Consider the following 18,557-nt stretch of genomic DNA (forward strand, 5'->3'; position numbering starts at 1 on the left):
TATGTGTGCTCAGTCATGTCTGACTCTTTGTGACCCCACAGACGGGATTTTCCAGCAAGAATACTGGAGTGGGTTGCCGTTTCCTCCTCCAGGGGATCTTCCCGACCCAGGGACTGAACCCTCCTGAATTTCCTGCATTGGCAGGTAGATTCTTTATCACTGTGCCACCTGGGAATCCCACTCTTTAGGCTGAGATGGGTCCAATTCAACCTGCCAACATACTATTGACAGATTAGCTGGATATAACTGGACTAACCCTGAATACCCATGGGCCAGGCACTTTAGATGCTGATTATCAAAATGATTAAGAGTTAAACACTTTTATAATAATCCCCTATTTAAAATCCCCAAAGAGTTGTTTATTCCCTTTTAGATCACATCCAAGCTCTTCTTCTGGCCTTCAGATCCTCCGTGATTTAAATCCTACTATAATCCAGCATTATGGCATATTACCCCCAACTCCATCCCTTCTCCAGCACAATCAGTTTAACTATTTTTTAGCCATTCTCCCAAAACAAATCCTTTCCATAATTAGGTGGTTTCTATCCTGTCTTCCTATACAGGAGTCTTACTCTCCTCCCTATTCAAATTATTCCTTCTCTGAGACCATTTTTATCCAGGCTTTCATGGGCTTCCCTCATAGTTCAGTTGGTAAAGAATCCACCTGCAATGCAGGAGACCTCGGTTTGATTCCTATATCAGGAAGATCCCCCGGAGAAGGGTTAGGCTACCTACTCCAGTATTCCTGGGCTTCCCTTGTGGCTCAGCTGGTAAAGAAGCCACCTGCAATGCGGGACACCTGGGTTTGATCCCTGGGTTGGGAAGATCCCCTGGAGAAGGGAAAGGCTACCCACTCCAGTATTCTGGCCTGGAGAATTCCAGGGACTATACAGTCCATGGGGTCGCAAAGAGTCGGACAGGACTGAATGACTTTCACTTCACTTCTCTGTTTTATGCCACATAATTTATCTTTCTAATGAAGCAAATCACACAGAACTCTCTTTCGTGGACTTCATAGAGCCTAGCACAGTGCCAGCCAAATCATAAGTATTAAGTATGTTCTAGTTGGTTGATCTATTATCCCACACCCCACTACATTTTTCTTAGGGCTCTACATAAATATTTCCTAAAGGAATTGATATGTTAATGACAGAGGTCCTCTCCCCTTGGGAGCTCCTGATATGGGGAGAAATCCCTAAGACTCCTCTTCACTACCTCATCTTTCTGCCGCCTCTTGCTCTTTGGGTAGATGCCTTCTTCGTACAGAGAATACAGTAGAGGGCCTGGAATACAATTCAGTATGTGAGGGTTTTATTTTTATTTTCAAGCCTGCCCTAGACTTTCAGGAGCCAAAAGTTCAAATCGCAGCAGGATTGATTCAGCCCTTTCACAAGCAATTTAGTACTATGCAGTTTGTTTAGACTGATCAAATTTCCAAGACCTGGCTGAGCAGCATCATTATCTCTTCAAGCTTTCATGTATCAGCTTCCCTGGCCACATTTCACTTGCCATGTCTTTCTTCTCTGAAATCAGATGAACATGCAAAATTACGCAGTTACATACAATTATGTACTTTTCAACAACCAAGTCAAATATCTTTAAGGAATTTAAATATAAAACAGAAAGTTGTTTTTTTTTTTTTTATGTCTGGATTAGGAAAAATCAAGAAGGATGCAAAAGTTACACTCCTCGATTCTCAGCAGAAAGGGAGCATTTTGTATCATTCTTCAGCTAGTACATCAACTAACAGAAGAGATATGGTATTGCCAGATTCGATTCACACCACCTCAGCTGGAAGGCCAACTGGACAATAGATCTTAAGTGAAGTGAAAAATACTTTGCTGGGGGAAAAGAAGACTAGGTAGCAACTCTGCCTTTTAATGTTTGATTGTGAAGTATTCAAACATACAGCAAAGAACAGAGAGGATAACAAACCGCCAGATGCTCAGTAGACAGCACAATCACATCCTAACACTTCACTCTTCAGATTTTAAAACATTAGCTGAAGCTGCACCACCCCTTTGAACTTCTCTGAGCCTTCTGCCCTCTCTCTATGCAGGTACCTACTCTTCTCAGTTCGGTGTTCATCGGAAGTGACTTAGCATGCATGCACTGCGATATACTACTACACACTAGAACTTTGCCTACTGTTTGAGGCATTTTCATATTTGTATATTACTTTTGCCTGACAATAAGAATACTAATTTCTTTTTAATAAAGAGAAAACAGTCTCAAAGAATGAACGTATTTGTCTCAAGTCATGCAACCAATATAAACATAGGTCTCCTAACTCCAGTATTAGTGCTCTTTTCATACAACTAAGAACAATGAACTAAAACTCTTTTTGTCTTAGTGGCATTCAATGACTATATTGTTGCAGTACATTATGAGAAATTACATTATTATTTGTTTATAAAGTACTTCACCTTAAGTGGCCTAATAGTAATTATTCTTTGGGGTTGATATTTTCATAATTTTATAGGTAAAGTAACATATTTAAAGAAAACTAAGCTTAATGAAGTATTTTGATAACAGCATACTGCCTTTCAAAAGGAAGGTCAGGTCCTTAAAGGAAAAGGATTGTGTCGGGTTAAAAACAGTAATTTCAGTTTGGGAAATGAGAGACATTATTGCATCAACACAATTCTTAACAAAAAATTTTAAAGAAAAACTGTGTACTTATTAGAATTATATTTAAATTAATTAACATTTACATTAAAATTTAAAATATGCACAAACTGACTTTAAAAAAATGAGCAAATAAAAAGATATAATAAATCATTGTTAGTGAAATTTATTGATTATTGCAAACTTCTTATAATTATTGTCATTTTTATATCACAGAAAATGAATTTGGGACTTTGAGTGTGAGCCTGGTGACAGATTTAGCTAACAATGAATGAATTACAAGAAAGTTATTTTCTTCTTATAATATTACCAGGGGTAGTTTATTCTACTTAGAATTTGAGTTCTGTGCTGTATGATATGGGCAAGTCACTACTCTCTTTGTGTCTCAGCTTCCTCATCTATAAAATGGGCAATAATGATAATTTTCTGCAACTTACAAGGACTCAATGAGATAATGACTATAAAGTATAATGTATGAATTGGGTGCTTGCAGGCATATGTAAGTTAATTTTGAGAGGATAAAAGACATGTTTTGGGAAGGGCAGATAGTTCATCAAGGCCTGAATAAAGAGCATAGGGCTCAGTGGCAAGAGTAGGGCTGAAAAGTTGGAATGAGGTCAGTTTTTAAAGTTTTTTAAATGTCATAACAAATTCTAGGCCACTCTATAGGCGACAGAGAATAATAGGAGATTTTTAAGTTGGAAAGTGACATGAATAAATCTGAGTCATCTCTGAGAGTAGGTGGAGACTGTATTGGCATGAGGATCAGTTAGAGATGCAGAGGGATCATGTTAGGAGCCAGTAATTTAAGCAAGAAGGTCTAGGTTAAGGCTGAGGCAGAGGTCATGGACAGAAAGGGAAAAGTCTGAGATAAAAACACATTTGTATACTTTATGTAACCCTTTCTGTCCATAATGATTCTACAAATATAGAATCTCCTTTATAAAGCTATGAACACAAATTCTATACAAAATAAACTGTATATTATGCAAGCCTTAAAATTTAATCAAAATATAATAGGTTTTGCCAAACGGTAAAGAATACCCAGATGACAAAGCCTACAGTATCACTACAGAATAAAAAGATAAGTGACCAAGTCCCCCTTAAATCTGATGTTTACTATTCCCACTTGGATGTTTAGTCAAGAAGTCTTTTTCATGGATTTAAAATAATTTTGTCTGTATCGATTCCTTGTTTCAGTCTATAACTTTTTTTCTTATTTGTACTTTCATCAGAAAGAGGTTCAGAACGTAGAAACGATGGCTTAGGGACTGAAGCCTTGGAGGGTGGGGTTGGGAAGAGTCAGGGATGAATATGAAGTTTCTAGCTTAAACTTATAAGCAGTTGGTAGTTTTAATAAGAAGAGAAGTGGCAAAGGCCCACAGTGGGTGTTGACGTGATGTGATTTCTTCTCCGAATGTCAAAGTGAAGAAATTCAATGAAATGCAGATAAATGGTGGGAGTAACTAAGACTCTCTTAAGGAAGCCAAATGCCTCATCATCTAATTAGTGATGTGCATGTATGGATGAATGAGATCCTCACTGTCCCTACTTACTACGCAGTGAAATCACAGCCAAGGGAACAAGCTTGGCGGAATCAGTGGGGAAAGTCCATCAACAGAGGAATGGATAAAGAAAGATGTGGTGTATATACACAATGGAATATTGCTCAGTCATAGAAAAGAACAAAATAATGCTATATGTAGCCACAAGGACGGACCTAGAGACTGTCATACTGAGTGAAGTAAATCAGACAAAGAAGACAAATCTCACATGATATTGCATTTACATGTGGAATCTAAAAAAAAGGCTACAGAAAATAAAAAATAAAAAATAAAAAAAAAGGCTACAAATGAACTTATCTACAGAACAGAAATAGAGTTACAGATGTAAAAAGTGAACTGGGGGGCAAGGGGGAATAAGTTAGAGGACTGGGATTGACACAGACACACTACTATATATAGAATAGATAACTAATAAGGACCTACTGTATAGAACAGGAAATTCTATTCAATACTCTGTAAGGGCCTATATGGGAAAAGAATCTTAAAAAAAGAGTGAATATATTTACCTATATAACTGATTTACTTTGCTGTACATTTAAAACTAACACAACATTGTAAATCACCTATACCCAGCAAAAACTTCTTTAATAAAGGGGAGGAAACTTTGGAATAGAAATCTGATAAATACAATAAATACAATCACAGGACATATAAGAGGTTGTAGGCAGTTAGAAATAAGAGGTTTAAGAGCTCAAAGTGGGATCTGAGGTAAGATCTTATGGAAAAACCCAAACAAACTCTTTGGCCAACTCAATAGATTTGAAAGTCCTGGGCACAGAGGCATGAAGAATGAGGTGGACAGGGTCACTGAGGGACAAAACATAGATCTGAGGATGGGAAGCCATGAGCATCCTTGAAACAGTATGCACATGTTTTTCTAATGAAAAATTCTAGCATTTTACCTAGCGTTTCAAACAACTCCATGTTTTCCAAAAGGTTGAAAATTTCTACTCCAGGAAATAAAAGTGAGGCAAGGATAGTCTCTGGAGAAAAATTAACTTCTGAGAGATGAACAGGTAAGAACTGCTGGTGAAACCAACTGAGATACTGTGGGCAGAGGGTATAAGGAGAACCAGCAAAGAATGATGATAAGAAAGCCAAAGGAGAGACTTCCCTGGTGGTCTAGTGGTTAAGACTCCATGCTCACAGTGCAGAGGGCCTGGGTTTGATCCCTGGTCAGGGAACTAGATCCCAGTTGTCACAACAAAGGATACTGCATGCCACAATGAAGACTGAATATCCCATGTGCTGCAACTAAGACCCAGTGTAGTCAAATAAATAAATATTTTTTAAAAAAGAAAGCCAAAGGAGGTGAGAACTGCATAGAGGAATGGGCAATAGTGTCATTTAAGATTCAGATCAAAAATTATTCACTGGCAATCTTAACAAGAACAGCATTTGGAGTGATGGGAGGGGCAAAAAGTCAGATTTCATGGGTGAAACAGTAAATATGAGTTGACAAAGGAGGCAGTAAATATAGACTGTCCTTTCAAGAAATCAAAACAAACTTGGAGTGTGAGCTAAAAACAAGGTTATGAAATGGTATTGTAAAATTATATTTTAGATTCTTTTGGTCTGATAAAGATCTGACCATGTTTATAACGTGAGGGAAACAAGCCAATAGAGAGGTAAAACCCTATGACAAATTAAAACATTGTCCAAATAACTGATCTTGAAAAAGGGTACAATATTTAAAGTCTAAACTTCAAGAAACAGGAGTATTTCTATGAAAGGTACAGATATCAATAAGAAGATTAGAATGTCTGCATATTAAAAACTTTCCAAAGATGTGTTCACATACTTGAACCTAGAAGATCCACATCAAGTTGGCTCAGAAATTATTTTCCAGAAATTTCTAGAAATGTAATTGTGTGTGTGTGTGTGTGTTAAGGGTAATTTAATTTCTCATTCTTGACATATTTTTGACATCTGAAGAGATCTGCATAGGCTTCTTTTCTGCTCTATCGGGTTGAGAGTTTAATATACCCCCCAATAATGACTACAGTAATATAAAAAGCAAACAAAAGTCTAGGGTTGGGGAAGGCTCGGAGATAATCCAGTTAATGAGCTTTCCATGGTGGAATTTGGTATTCTAAAACTTAAGCTCCTGCATAGCTACCTTATCACACACAGTTAAGGACTTGGAATTTCATATGTAACTTCGGGCCAACAGGCTATTTTTTTTTTAAAAAAAAGAACCATTTCTTCTTTTCAATCATAGATAACCTGCACACTAAGTTGCTTCAGTGGTGTCTGACACTCTGTGACCCCATGGACTGTGTGTAGCCCATCAGGCTCCTCTGTCCATGGGATTCTCCAGGCAAGAACATGAGTGGGTGGTCATTTCCTTCTCCAGGGGATCTTTCCAAGCTGGGGATCAAACTAAAATATCCAACTTAAAAACAGTAACACACGAACTTCTTACTGGCATCATATTTTCATATGTAATTATTTGTAATCCTGCCATATATGCCTTTCCTATCTTTACATGGCCTGTATTTTCCTGTCCCAGAGAGTATCAATGATAAAAATTTTATGTGGGTAAAGATGCAGCAGTATTGTGTGTATGTAATGTATATATGTTATAGATCATCCTTTTAATAGAAAGCCTGGAGTTTGGTTTTCTTAAAATTATTTTGGTATTCTGTGGAATTTACGTACCAATCTATTTAAGACAATCACCATTTAATTCAGTTGAATATTAAAAGTGATTTCATTGATTACATATTTCAACTGTTTAGAGGGATGTTCTGCAAAACAAAACACCAGAAAAAAATTGGCCTGGAACGTCTCCAGTAGTTCAATAGTTAAGACTCTGTACTTCCATTGCAGGGGGCATGGGTTCAATTCCTGGTAGGGCAGCTAAGATCCCACATGCCGCAAGGCAGGGCATGGCAAGCAAACAACCCCCCTCCTAAACCCACATTGGCCTTGCCAGGTATATTTAAATTTATTTGAAAATTTTAATGTATCAACTGTCTCTTTTGGGGTTGGGGGGGATGAATAACTAGGCTATTAGTGATTTTGATGGTTTCTGAAATACTATAAAGATTTGTTTACTTCAACCCTGAATATTCCTTGGAAGGACTGATGCTGAAGCTGAAGCTCCAATACTTTGGCCATTTGATGCCATGAGCTGACTCACTGGAAAAGACCCTGATACTGGGAAAGATTGAGGGCAGCAGAAGGGAGCAATAGAGGATGAGATAGTTGGATGGCATCACTGACTCAGTGGACATGAGTTTGAGTAAAATCTGGGAGACAGTGAAAGACAGGGAAGCCGAGTGTGCTGCAGTTCGTGGGGTTACAAACAGTCGGACATGATTTAGCGACTGAACAACAACAAATTTGTTTTTTATGAACATAAAATCATAACCCTAGTTTTAGAAGAGCTCAGTTTATAATGATAAAAAGGATTAATAATAATAATAATACCTTACCTTTTGCTGAGTGCCTATTATTATGATAGGCATTTAACCTTTGTATCACAAATCCTTGTAAAAAACTGTAAAATATTCTTTTTTCTATTATAGAGTGGAGGAAATGCGCTCAATGAGGCTAAGTATCTCTTCCCAAAGTCTGAAAAATGGGTGGAAAGTATAGTTCTTCATTTATTCCTTCTACAGAAAATTAGTGAGTACCATCTATGTGCCAGAATTTAAGGATACGATCGTGGACAGGATATTATCTCTGCTCTCACTCAGCTTAAGTGGCAAGAACAGACAATGAATACTGTGTAACAACAACGTTGGAAGTGCTGGGAAAGGGAAGCAGAGAGCTCTGTCAGAGCATGAGCTGAGAATTTTTCCACTGAACAGTAAGGATTATTATAAGCAAAGGTGGCTCATAACCAGTTACGTGTTTTACACAGTTTCTAAATTTCCTGATCTTTTGTTTGGTGTATCAGCAGAACAGCTGTTTTAGGTAATCGATAACAGGTCCTTTCTTCTCCCTCCAAATGATTCCTTGGCTTGAGGAAATTCCCAGTGAATAATGAATACCAGAATAGTCTGCCAGTTATATTTATTAATACAATCTTTTTGCCTCAGGATGGTGGAATAGCAGTGAGTCAGAGAAGGAAGCAGATGAGTCTGTGCTTAATAAATATTCATTGATGAATGAAGCAAGATGATCAGTACCTTTAAACAGGGTTTTACATTTAGCATTCAATGGCTATGGCTATGACTTTTGGTAATCATCTAAGTTGAATCAGATTTGACTCAAGAGATGGGAAATGCTCATTTCTAATTCAATACTAGGTTTGTACTAAATAAGAACTTTATTGGTAATTTGAAGTCTGACAATTTCTCTTCTTGTTTTTCTTCAGTAAGTGATCTTAATACTATATGACGTACAGGGTGTCAGTCATAGCACAGAATTAAGAGAAATAAGACTGTGAGCTTGTGAAATTAAAATGGAAAAGAATTTAGAAAATACTAGTGAAAGTACCATCACTTCATATCTTGCCTTAATATTTGGTGCTGAATATTCATTTAAGCTTTCCTATGAACAATTTTGCTTGCATTTTCAACAGTCCTATAAGATAGATGAGAATATGCAATCCTCATTTTACAGATAGAAAGGAAGGCTCAAACAGAACTGGATTTTTATCATAGAAATATTATTACAGTGAAGATAAAAAAAAACAATAATGCAGTCCAATTTTCTGTCATTACACAGGTATAATATAAGTATTTGCATGCTTATAAATTATATACATTTATATAGCTTTCCCGGAGAAGGCAATGGCACCCCACTCCAGTACTCTTGCCTGGAAAATCCCACGGACGGAGGAGCCTGGTAGGCTGCAGTCCATGGGGTCGCTAAGAGTCGGACACGACTGAGAGACTTCCTTTCACTTTTCACTTTCATGCATTGGAGAAGGAAATGGCAACCCACTCCAGTGTTCTTGCCTGGAGAATCCCAGGGACTGGGGAGCCTGATGGGCTGCCGTCTATGGGGTCGCACAGAGTCGGACACGACTGAAGTGACTTAGCAGCAGCATATAGATTTCCTGTTAAATTACAATTTGAAAAACAGATGTTGCACTGGGATAAGGTTTCACTTTTACCTGGGAAAGCACCTGATGAAAGTGTGGTAAGCATTTTGAACTATCTTCTCTGAAGACTAACAGTCTACAAATAATACTAATATTCAACACATTAGTTTTAATGAATGTTTTTTAATTTTACTTTGTAAAAACTCTCCATCAGATGGTTTACTCATCATCTTCTGAGATAATTAAATATAAATGTTGAAGTGATTAGGAATTTGATGATGATGGTGATTTGAGAGTTTGAATTATAATAGGAAATCTTTCTGAAGTGTTTATTTTCTTTAAAATATTTTAAAACAAACATACAGCTTATACATATATATAATTTTAAATATGTATGTATATTTGTATACCCTGTGTGTGTATATGCATATGCTTATGTAACTATGTTTTAGGGTAAGAAAAATCATGTATATTAGGAGTTCCTACAGTTTATACTGTTTAAAGCCATAAACACAAGAATATCAGAACGAGAGAAGGAAAATAAAAACTTGACCTTATGTTGAACTCAGCAGTTTTGAATTAAGTGTGTAGAATAAATCTTTCCTAATAGCCTCTTATCCTTTCATCCAAAACAAATAACTTGCAGTGAACAAGAAGGAAAGTGTATTAAATTTATTAATTTTTCAAAGTTTCCTGAAAATTTTCTGAAGGTGAGATTTTTTAAAAATGTAATTTCCATTTAATTTTTAATGTATTTTTAAGAATTTTTATTTTATATGATCATTGATTAACAATGTTGTGACAGTTTCAGGTATACAGCAAAGTGATTCAGTTATATATACACATATATATACATTCTCTTTCAAATTATTTTCCCATTTAAGTTGTTACATAATATTGAGCAAAGTTCCTTGTGCTATACAGTAGGTCCTTGCTGATTATCTAGTTTAAATATACTAGTGTGTACATGTCCATCTCAAACTCCCAAACTATCCCTTCCCCGCAATGGAGAAATTACTTAAAGTAACTGACAATAGGAAGGGACTCACTTCTCTCATTATGTTATTTATTTTAGATGCGCCTTTAAGCATTTTGTTCCTTATTTCCTGCATTACTGTCTTCTTTTGTGTTTAGCTGCGTTTTTGTAGTGAAATGTTGAAATTCCTTTCTCATTTCCTTTCGCATATGTTCTATAGCTAATTTTTTTGTGGTTATAATGGGATTACATATAACAACCTAAAGTTTTAACACTTTAAATTCAGTTTATACCAGCTTACCTTCAATAACATACAAAAATCCTGCTCCTCTACAGCTCTGTCTCCACTCTTTTCAGTTGCTGATGTCACAACACCTTTATTGTGGATCCCAAAACATAAACTATTAATTCTTTTATATGCATTAGTCTCTTAAATTATGCAGAAAACAAGATATGGAGTTACAAAGCAAAGCACTGTAACACTAGTTTTTACACTAATAATTGAAGGTTTTTTCATTTAAATGTGCTAGTCTCAAATCAGGTAGAAAGCAAAAAGTGCAGTTCCAAATCAAAGTTACAATAATACTAGCTTTTATAACTGCCCATGTATTTACCTTTACTGAGATCTTTATATCTCCATATGGCTTTGAGTTACTGTCTGATGTCCTTTCATTTTTACCTGGCAGGAGAAACCTTGGGCATTTCCTGCAGGGCAGGTCTAGTGGTCACAGACTTCCTCAGCTTTTATTTATCTGGAGTCTTAATTTCTCTTTCTCTGCTGAAGGGAAGTTTTGCCAGGTATACGATTCTTGGTTGACTATTGTTTTCTTTTAGAACTTTGAATGTATTGGTTCATAGGTCTTTGGGCCTCCAAGTTTCTGATGAGAAATCTGCTGATAATCTAACCTTGGGGATCCCTTGTATGTGATGATACACTTCTTTCTTGATGCTTTCAAGATTCTTTGTCTTTTGGAAATTTGATTATAATGTGTCTTAGTGTGAGTCTTTTTGAGTTCATCTTACCTAGAGTTTGTTGAGCTTCTTGGATATTTATGTCTTTTATCAAATTTGGGAAGGTCCCCCCCCGCCCCCCCTTTTGGCTGTGCCATGCAGCTTGCAGGATTTCAGTTTCTGGACCAGGGATTGAACCTGGGCCACAACAGTGAAAGCCTAGAATCCTAAACACTAGGCCACCAGGAAACTTCCAAACTGTGAAGTTTTTAGCCATTATTTCTTTAAATATTTACTCTGCCTCCTTCTCTCTCATCCTTCTGGGACTCTCAAGATACATATGTTGGTCCTCTTGATGATCTCCCATAAGTCCCTTAGGCTCTGCTTGCTTTTATTCACTCTTTTTTCTTTCTGTTCCTCAGACTTGATAATTTCCATTGCCTTATCTTCAGGTTTGATTTTCCTTTCTCTTTCCTGCTAAACCTGCCTTTGAACCTGTCTAGTGAAATTCTTTTTAGTTACTGTACTTTTCAGTTCCAGACATTCTTTTTTGGTTTCTTTCTAGATTTTCTATCTCCTTATTGATACTTTCATTTTGTTCACATATCATTTTTGTAAATTCCTCCACATTTTCCTTTAGTACTTTGAATGTCTTTAAGATAGTTGCTTTAGAGTCTTTGTGTAGCATATCTTCATCACATCTTTTTTCAGGGACAGTTTCTATTATTTTTTTCCTTTGAATGGATCATACTTTACTGTTTCTTTGTATGCCTTGTGATTTTTTTTGTTGAACATAGGACATTTGAATCTAATAATGTAGTAACTTTGGAAATCTGATTCTTCACCTTCCCCAGGGTTTACTATTTTTTGTTATTGTTTTTGTCTTTTTGATTGTTGGAGGCCATCAGGTAAAGAATCCACCTGCAATGCAGGAGACACAGGAAACACAGGCTTGATCCCTGGGTCAAGAAGATCCCTTGGAGGAGGGAAATGGCAATCTACTCCAATATTCTTGCCTGAAAAATCCCATGGATCAGAGAAGCCTGGTGGGCTACAATCCAAAGGGTCATAAAGAGTCAGACATGACTAAGCAACTAAGCATGATGACAAGGCCAGCTCACTGAGGATTAGGCTGAGATGTAAACCTAAGCTCTTTTCAGGTCTTTTCTGAGCTTTTCCCTAGGCAAACATAGACATGTTCAATTTCCCCCCATATGAGATGTTTTTGAAGTCCTCATCCTTAATGTCTGACTCTCAAAAGGCGGAAAGGCAAAAAGTGAAAGGGGAGGAAAAAAAGGTGCTAGTCTTTTAAATCCCTGAAGTCACTTCAGCATGAAGAGGGGCTTGCAACAAAGGGGGGATTATTCCGCAACAGTGGTTGCCTGCCTCTTTGTATGCACCTCAATGGTCAGAAGTGGCACTCAGCTATCAGATCACAGATCTCTGATATCTTGATATCTGGAGGATAGGATCCTTTTTGCTCACCCCACTTTCTATTAATACAACCTGTATGCAAGCTGTACCAGGAACATGTGCACGGCTATTTACCATATAGCTGAGAGTGAGGGATGGGTAGTTGCTAAGAGTTAAGAGCTAAAATTGATCACAATTTACCCTCTAGTTCTTTCCTTGGAGGTTGGAAGCCTTCAATAGACCACAGAGCTCCACTATCAGTCACTCAGTCGTGTCTGACTCTTTGAGACCCCGTGGACTGCAGCAAGCCAGGCTTCCCTGTCCATCACCAACTCCTGGAGTCTACTCAAACTCATGTTACATCAGACAGATTCTGCAGTGCAATTGTTGTCAAAGTGGAGAGGCAGATTCCTGGTGCTTCCTTCTCCAATATCTTCCCAGCATCCTCTCCCAGAAGCAATAGGTAGTTGACACTTCATTAGTCTCCAGAATTTTATAAGAAAACAACTTTTCAAAAATTTAGTTTGGCCAAGTCAAGAATTAAGGGGAAGAAACTTTTGTTTGTTGTTTATACCCTGAAGAATAACATCTGGGAGAAAAAAGTAGAATTAACTATTTAGCTTTAACAGATATACCTAATTTCACTGTGGCTTCAATAATTAGTTTTTCAAATCAGATTTAAAAGGAATGCCTCTTGTTCTCAGAAGCAGAACATGTCAGATAAATATAAAATAGAGTCTGTGAACACATTCTTCAGAAACAAAGAGTACTTCAGTGAAACGAAAATTCTTATTCTTGTTGAGTGGCTAGGAAAGAACCTTCCAAACTGTGCACTTACCACACAGTGGCAGAACTCGAGGATGGGAGGATAGCTCACTACACCCCCTGGTGGCCACATCAAAATATGTATAAACAGCCGAAAAGTTTTCTGGATCAGAAGAGCAACCCATATGGAGAGAGGTGGAGATTCAGACTTCAGACAGATCAAAAGCAAAAGATGGAGAGCTTCACTATCATCAGTTAGAGCTGGTTTTTAACACATGGGAAAGCTTTGCTTTTATAAATCAATCACACACATGCACATATTCTAAGTTCAATAAAAGGTTTCTCTGTGAAATAATATAATTTTATTTCTTAAAACAGAAAAGTGACGTGGTGGGGGCATCTTACTATCAAATGGCTCAAAAAATAAAAAGTTCTTTGCACTGTATCAACAATTTTTCTATAAGTATGAGATTGTTTCAAAATTTTAAAATATATATGTGCTGTGTGCTAAGTCACTCCAGTTGTGTCCAACTCTTTGCAACCCTATGGACTGTAGCCCACCAGGCTCCTCTGTCCATGGGATTCTCCAGGCAAGAACACTGGAGAGGGTTGCCATGCCCTCCTCCAGGGGATCTTCCCGACCCAGGGATCAAACTTAGATCTGTTACATCTCCTCCACTGGCAGGTGGGTTCTTTACCAAGGGTTTCCCTTGTGGCTCAGCTGGTAAACAAGCCACCTACAATGCAGGAGTCCTGGGTTCGATCCCTAGGTTGGGAAGATCCCCTGGAGAAGGGAAAGGCTACGCAATCCGGTATTCTGGCCTGGAGAATTTCATGGACTGTATAATCCATGGAGCTGCAAAGAGTCAGATATGACTGAGCGACTTTGGACTTCCCTTGGCTCAGCTGGTAAAGAAGCCGCCTGCAATGTGGGAGACCTGGGTTTGATCCCTGGGTTGGGAAGATCCCCTGGAGAAGGGAAAGGCTACGCAATCCGGTATTCTGGCCTGGAGAATTCCATGAACTGTATAGTCCATGGGGTTGCAAAGAGTCGGACACGACTGAGTGACTATCACTTTCACTTCTTTACCAATAGTGTCACCTGGGAAGTCCCCCTCCCAAAATATACACATGAGGATAAATTAATAGCTCATATTTACAACAGACTTTTCCTCTTTACCGCCTTTTTTTTTTTTCAATTTAAGTATAATGCTCTTATTTTCTAAGTTAACAAATTCTTTAACTAGAACACACACTCAGGTAGAAGTACACCTGTTTCCTTTCCACAGCAAAAGATGGGCAACGTAGTATTTATTGTCACTATGGTATTTAAATCCATACATAAATTATTTCACTAAGCAGGCTGAAATGAAGTCATATCTCAAAAGTAAAAAAGAAACAGCCCAAAGGCAAGAGAAGGAAAACTTGATGAGGTACCAGAGACAGAGATCTGGAAGAAAGATGTGTCTACAAAATGAATGCATTAGTAACATGGTACCATGTGAAATTAGGGCTTCCCTCATAGTTTAGTTGGTAAAGAATCCACCTGCAATGCAAAAATGTGCCTGCAATGTAGGAGACCTGGGTTTGGTTCCTGGGTCAGGAAGATTCCCTGGAGAAAGAAATGGCAACCCACTTCAGTATTCTTGCCTGAAAAATGCCATGGACAGAGAAGCCTGGTGGGCAGTCACAAGAGTCGGACACGATTTAGTAACTAAACCACCACCATTTGAAATTACACCTTAAATTCTATGTTTTCTTTCAGCCCTCTTTAAGCTATTTCCACTTGACTATTACCCCGTTGTTTCACATGTGCAAAGGTGAACTCTTTCTTTTTCAACTACACCATTTCTAGTAAAGATATCAACCAATCTTCTATTCCTGTTCATTCATTTAATGAGCATTTATTGAGTGCCAACTACAGGCTAATTGCTGCAGATGCTGAGATAAAAGACACAGTTTCTGTCTTCACACTGCTATCAGTTAGGGAGGTGACTACCCACCTCTAGCCATCTGCCTGCAACGGCTTTCTAGCTCATTCTACCGCCTCCTCTCATACTGCATAACACTGCCAGACTCTTATCCAGCAGTCATGCATTCTTTTAGACAAAGATCTACCAAATCAAAGTTGATCCACTCTTAAGATATGAATGATGGTCTTCTTATTGCCCTTGCAACATATTAGTACCTACTTCCATACTTCTGGGCATATCCTTCCACCTCCCCATCCTCCTGTGTATGGAATGCTCTTCCGTTCTCCTACCTACCCCATTTATCCAAGACCCAGAACTTACTGGATATTTTCTGATAGATATTCCTCTGGCCCACACTGCTTGCTCTCTCTCTCTCTCTTCCTCACCTGCTACAAAACTTTCATTGCTAGGTTTGAAGTAGCAAACCTACTTACTTACAGTTGATATATACAGAAATGAGAGAATTCTACTATAATTAAAATATTTTCTAAATTTAGATCTAAGGTACTTTATTTCCTTCCACAACTAATTATCTTAAAAAAGGTATCTTGGGATTTCAAAGATTTATTTCAATGGTATCTTCCTTTTGCTCACTTTTATTTATTACCTTGGAGGTTCCCAGGTGGCACTAGCGGAAAAGAAAGAAAGAAAGAAAGTGAATTTGCTCAGTCGTGTCCGACTCTTTGCGGAACCCATGGACTGTAGCCTACCAGGCTCCTCTGTCCATGGGATTTTCCAGACAAGAGTACTGGAGTGGGGTGCCATTTTCCTTCTCCAGGGGATCTTCCCGACCTGGGTCTCCCACACTGCAGGCAGATGCTTTACCTTCTGAGCCACCAGGGAAGCCCCAGTGGGAAAGAATCTGCCTGCAATGCAGGAGACACAGGTTTGATCTCTGCAGCAGGAAGATCCCCTGGAGGAGGGCATGGCACCCCACTCTGGTATTCTTGCCTGGAAAATCCTATGGACAGGGGAACCTGGTGGGCTACAGTCCACAGGGTCACAAAGAGTCAGATACAACTGAGAATATTTATTACCTTGAAATTTTATTAGGCTGACTCATGAGACAGTCATTTGGAAGTCAAGACGGCTGAATATTGGCATGTTACATGGCTTTGTTTATTCTCCAGTCAGCAAAGTGGGTCAGGACATAAGAAGATGAAAAGCAGTGAGTTCATAAATATGTAAAAGGAAAGACTGGAACTGAATTTCATTCATTTATATTTTTACCAAAAAGGTAATAATACATAACCTGATTTTCAGTTCCAGAACTGTGTTATTATATTTTTATGCCTATCTTCTGTGAAAGACAACATATCACCAGAATTAGCTATCATAAAAAGGACTTAGTGGGTAGGAATAGATCATTTGTTTTCTAAATATGGTAAACTACATATAACATAGAACTTGCCTTCTTAACTATTTTTAAATGTACAGGGGATTAAGTAATTCACACTGTTGTGCAACTAACACTACCATCCATCTCAAGAACTTCTTCTCCTCCAAAAATGAAACTTTGTACCCATTAGGCAATAATTCCTCATCCATCCTCTACCAGACCCTGGCAACCAACATTCTCCTTTTCATCTCTGAGAATCTGACTACCTTAGGTATCTCAGATAGGTGGAATCATACAGTATGTGTCCTTTTGGGACTGGGTTTTTTCACTTAGCATAATGTCCTCAAGTGAGTTGATTAAAAAAATTTTATTTCACAGACATTTAAACAAATATTTTTAAAAGGCACTTATTTCATACAAAAGATATACTCTATTGGGTCACAGTATATTAATGTACTTATAACAAGAAAGAAAGTAGAATTCTATGCAATCTTGAGAAACTAAAATATCATATAAAATATAGTTTGTGGCATTACAACATTGACAGTGCTACAGACTTTCAAATTTTTAAGGATTTCAGTGAACTATTATTAAATCTTTAATATAACCATAAAAAGCATTTTAAAGAAGATAACAGAGATGTTATTATATACATCCTAGATATCTCTCATAATTCTTTTCTTTCAATGCCAGCAAGTATTGGTATCCTTATAACATGCCCACTATTTCATGAGAGGGCAAAAAAAAGTTTCACTGTATTTTATTTATTTATTTTTAAAATTATTATTATTTTTTTTGTTTCACTGTATTTTAAAAGACTGGGTAAGTTACTTAGTGGAGGAGGGCATGGCCACCCGCTCCACCTGCCCAGAGAATTTCCTGGACAGAGGAACTGGGAGGGCTATAGTCCAAAGGGCTGCAGTCAGACATGACTGAACCGATCGAGCACGCACACACAAGCTAATTAGTATATCCTTCATATTAACCAATCTCTAAAAAACCACCAAAACCCATCAAAATGAATGACAAACATAAGGACAAAACTGAAGGCTGAAATGTTCTTTAGTTAGGTAAGGAAAATTTGCCTTTTCATTACCTAAGAGATAGTTTTACAGACTTGCGTCAAAGCTAGGCCAGTACTGGCCTTTCTGGCTAAAAAAAATAAAAAAGAGAAATCTACTATTTAATTAAGTTAATTAGTTAATTTATATATTGAGGTATACGTGACATATGATAATTACATTAGTTTCATGTGTACAACATAATGCAGTCCACCACTTAAAATCTGAGTCAGTAACGGGATTCTTAAAGCAATTCCATTTTGAGACACCAACTAAGCATCTTGGAAAACCAGGACAAAATCATCTGACAAGACTGAGAAAGAATTAGAGAAAAAGCACTATAGAAATGCTATAGGATGTAATGAACAAACATACCTCCTGGGCTGTGATCGGCATTCCTCCTCCCCACTGTCTGCCTCCTGTAGAGAGAGGAAAATGAGAAAAAAATTACTTAAAATCTGAGGTCCCATATCATAATACCAATGAATGCAATTTTATTAAGTTTTACATGGAGGGAGTATCTCATTGATGGTCTGTACTTAAACTAAATTCTCTCCATAAAAAGTGACTTCAACCAACCCACTGGGTTGATATAATATATATCAACAGAATGTATTCCTGGAGGAAACTTTAACAATAGCCTACAAATTTTTTAATAACAAAGTATTCATAATGAAAAGAATATCTCTGAAAACTAACTGGAGATGTTATGTTACTTTCAATTAAAATGAGTGGGCATTCTGACTTTCACCAACAAATCTCATCGAGGTGACCTATTAACGACTCTGATCCCCAAAGAACAACCTAAATAATGAACACCATTTTGAAAAGTTCTCTTGATCACAGCACCATCACCTTAATGAACTATTACTTACTACTGAATATTT

General features: G+C 37.5%; 1 protein-coding gene across 3 annotated transcripts in view; it reads right to left on the bottom strand.

The window, feature by feature from the left end:
• SSH2 (slingshot protein phosphatase 2) overlaps positions 1-18,557 on the bottom strand; it is a 229,516-nt gene that overhangs the window by 111,204 nt on the left and 99,755 nt on the right. For all 3 annotated transcript variants that reach the window (XM_061142991.1, XM_061142989.1, XM_061142988.1), the window contains one exon: positions 18,046-18,089. In XM_061142991.1, coding sequence (XP_060998974.1) covers positions 18,046-18,089 — 44 coding nt within the window. The remainder of the gene's footprint in view (positions 1-18,045; positions 18,090-18,557) is intronic.

This window comes from Dama dama, chromosome 5, assembly GCF_033118175.1.
Source record: "Dama dama isolate Ldn47 chromosome 5, ASM3311817v1, whole genome shotgun sequence".
NCBI lineage: Eukaryota > Metazoa > Chordata > Mammalia > Artiodactyla > Cervidae > Dama > Dama dama.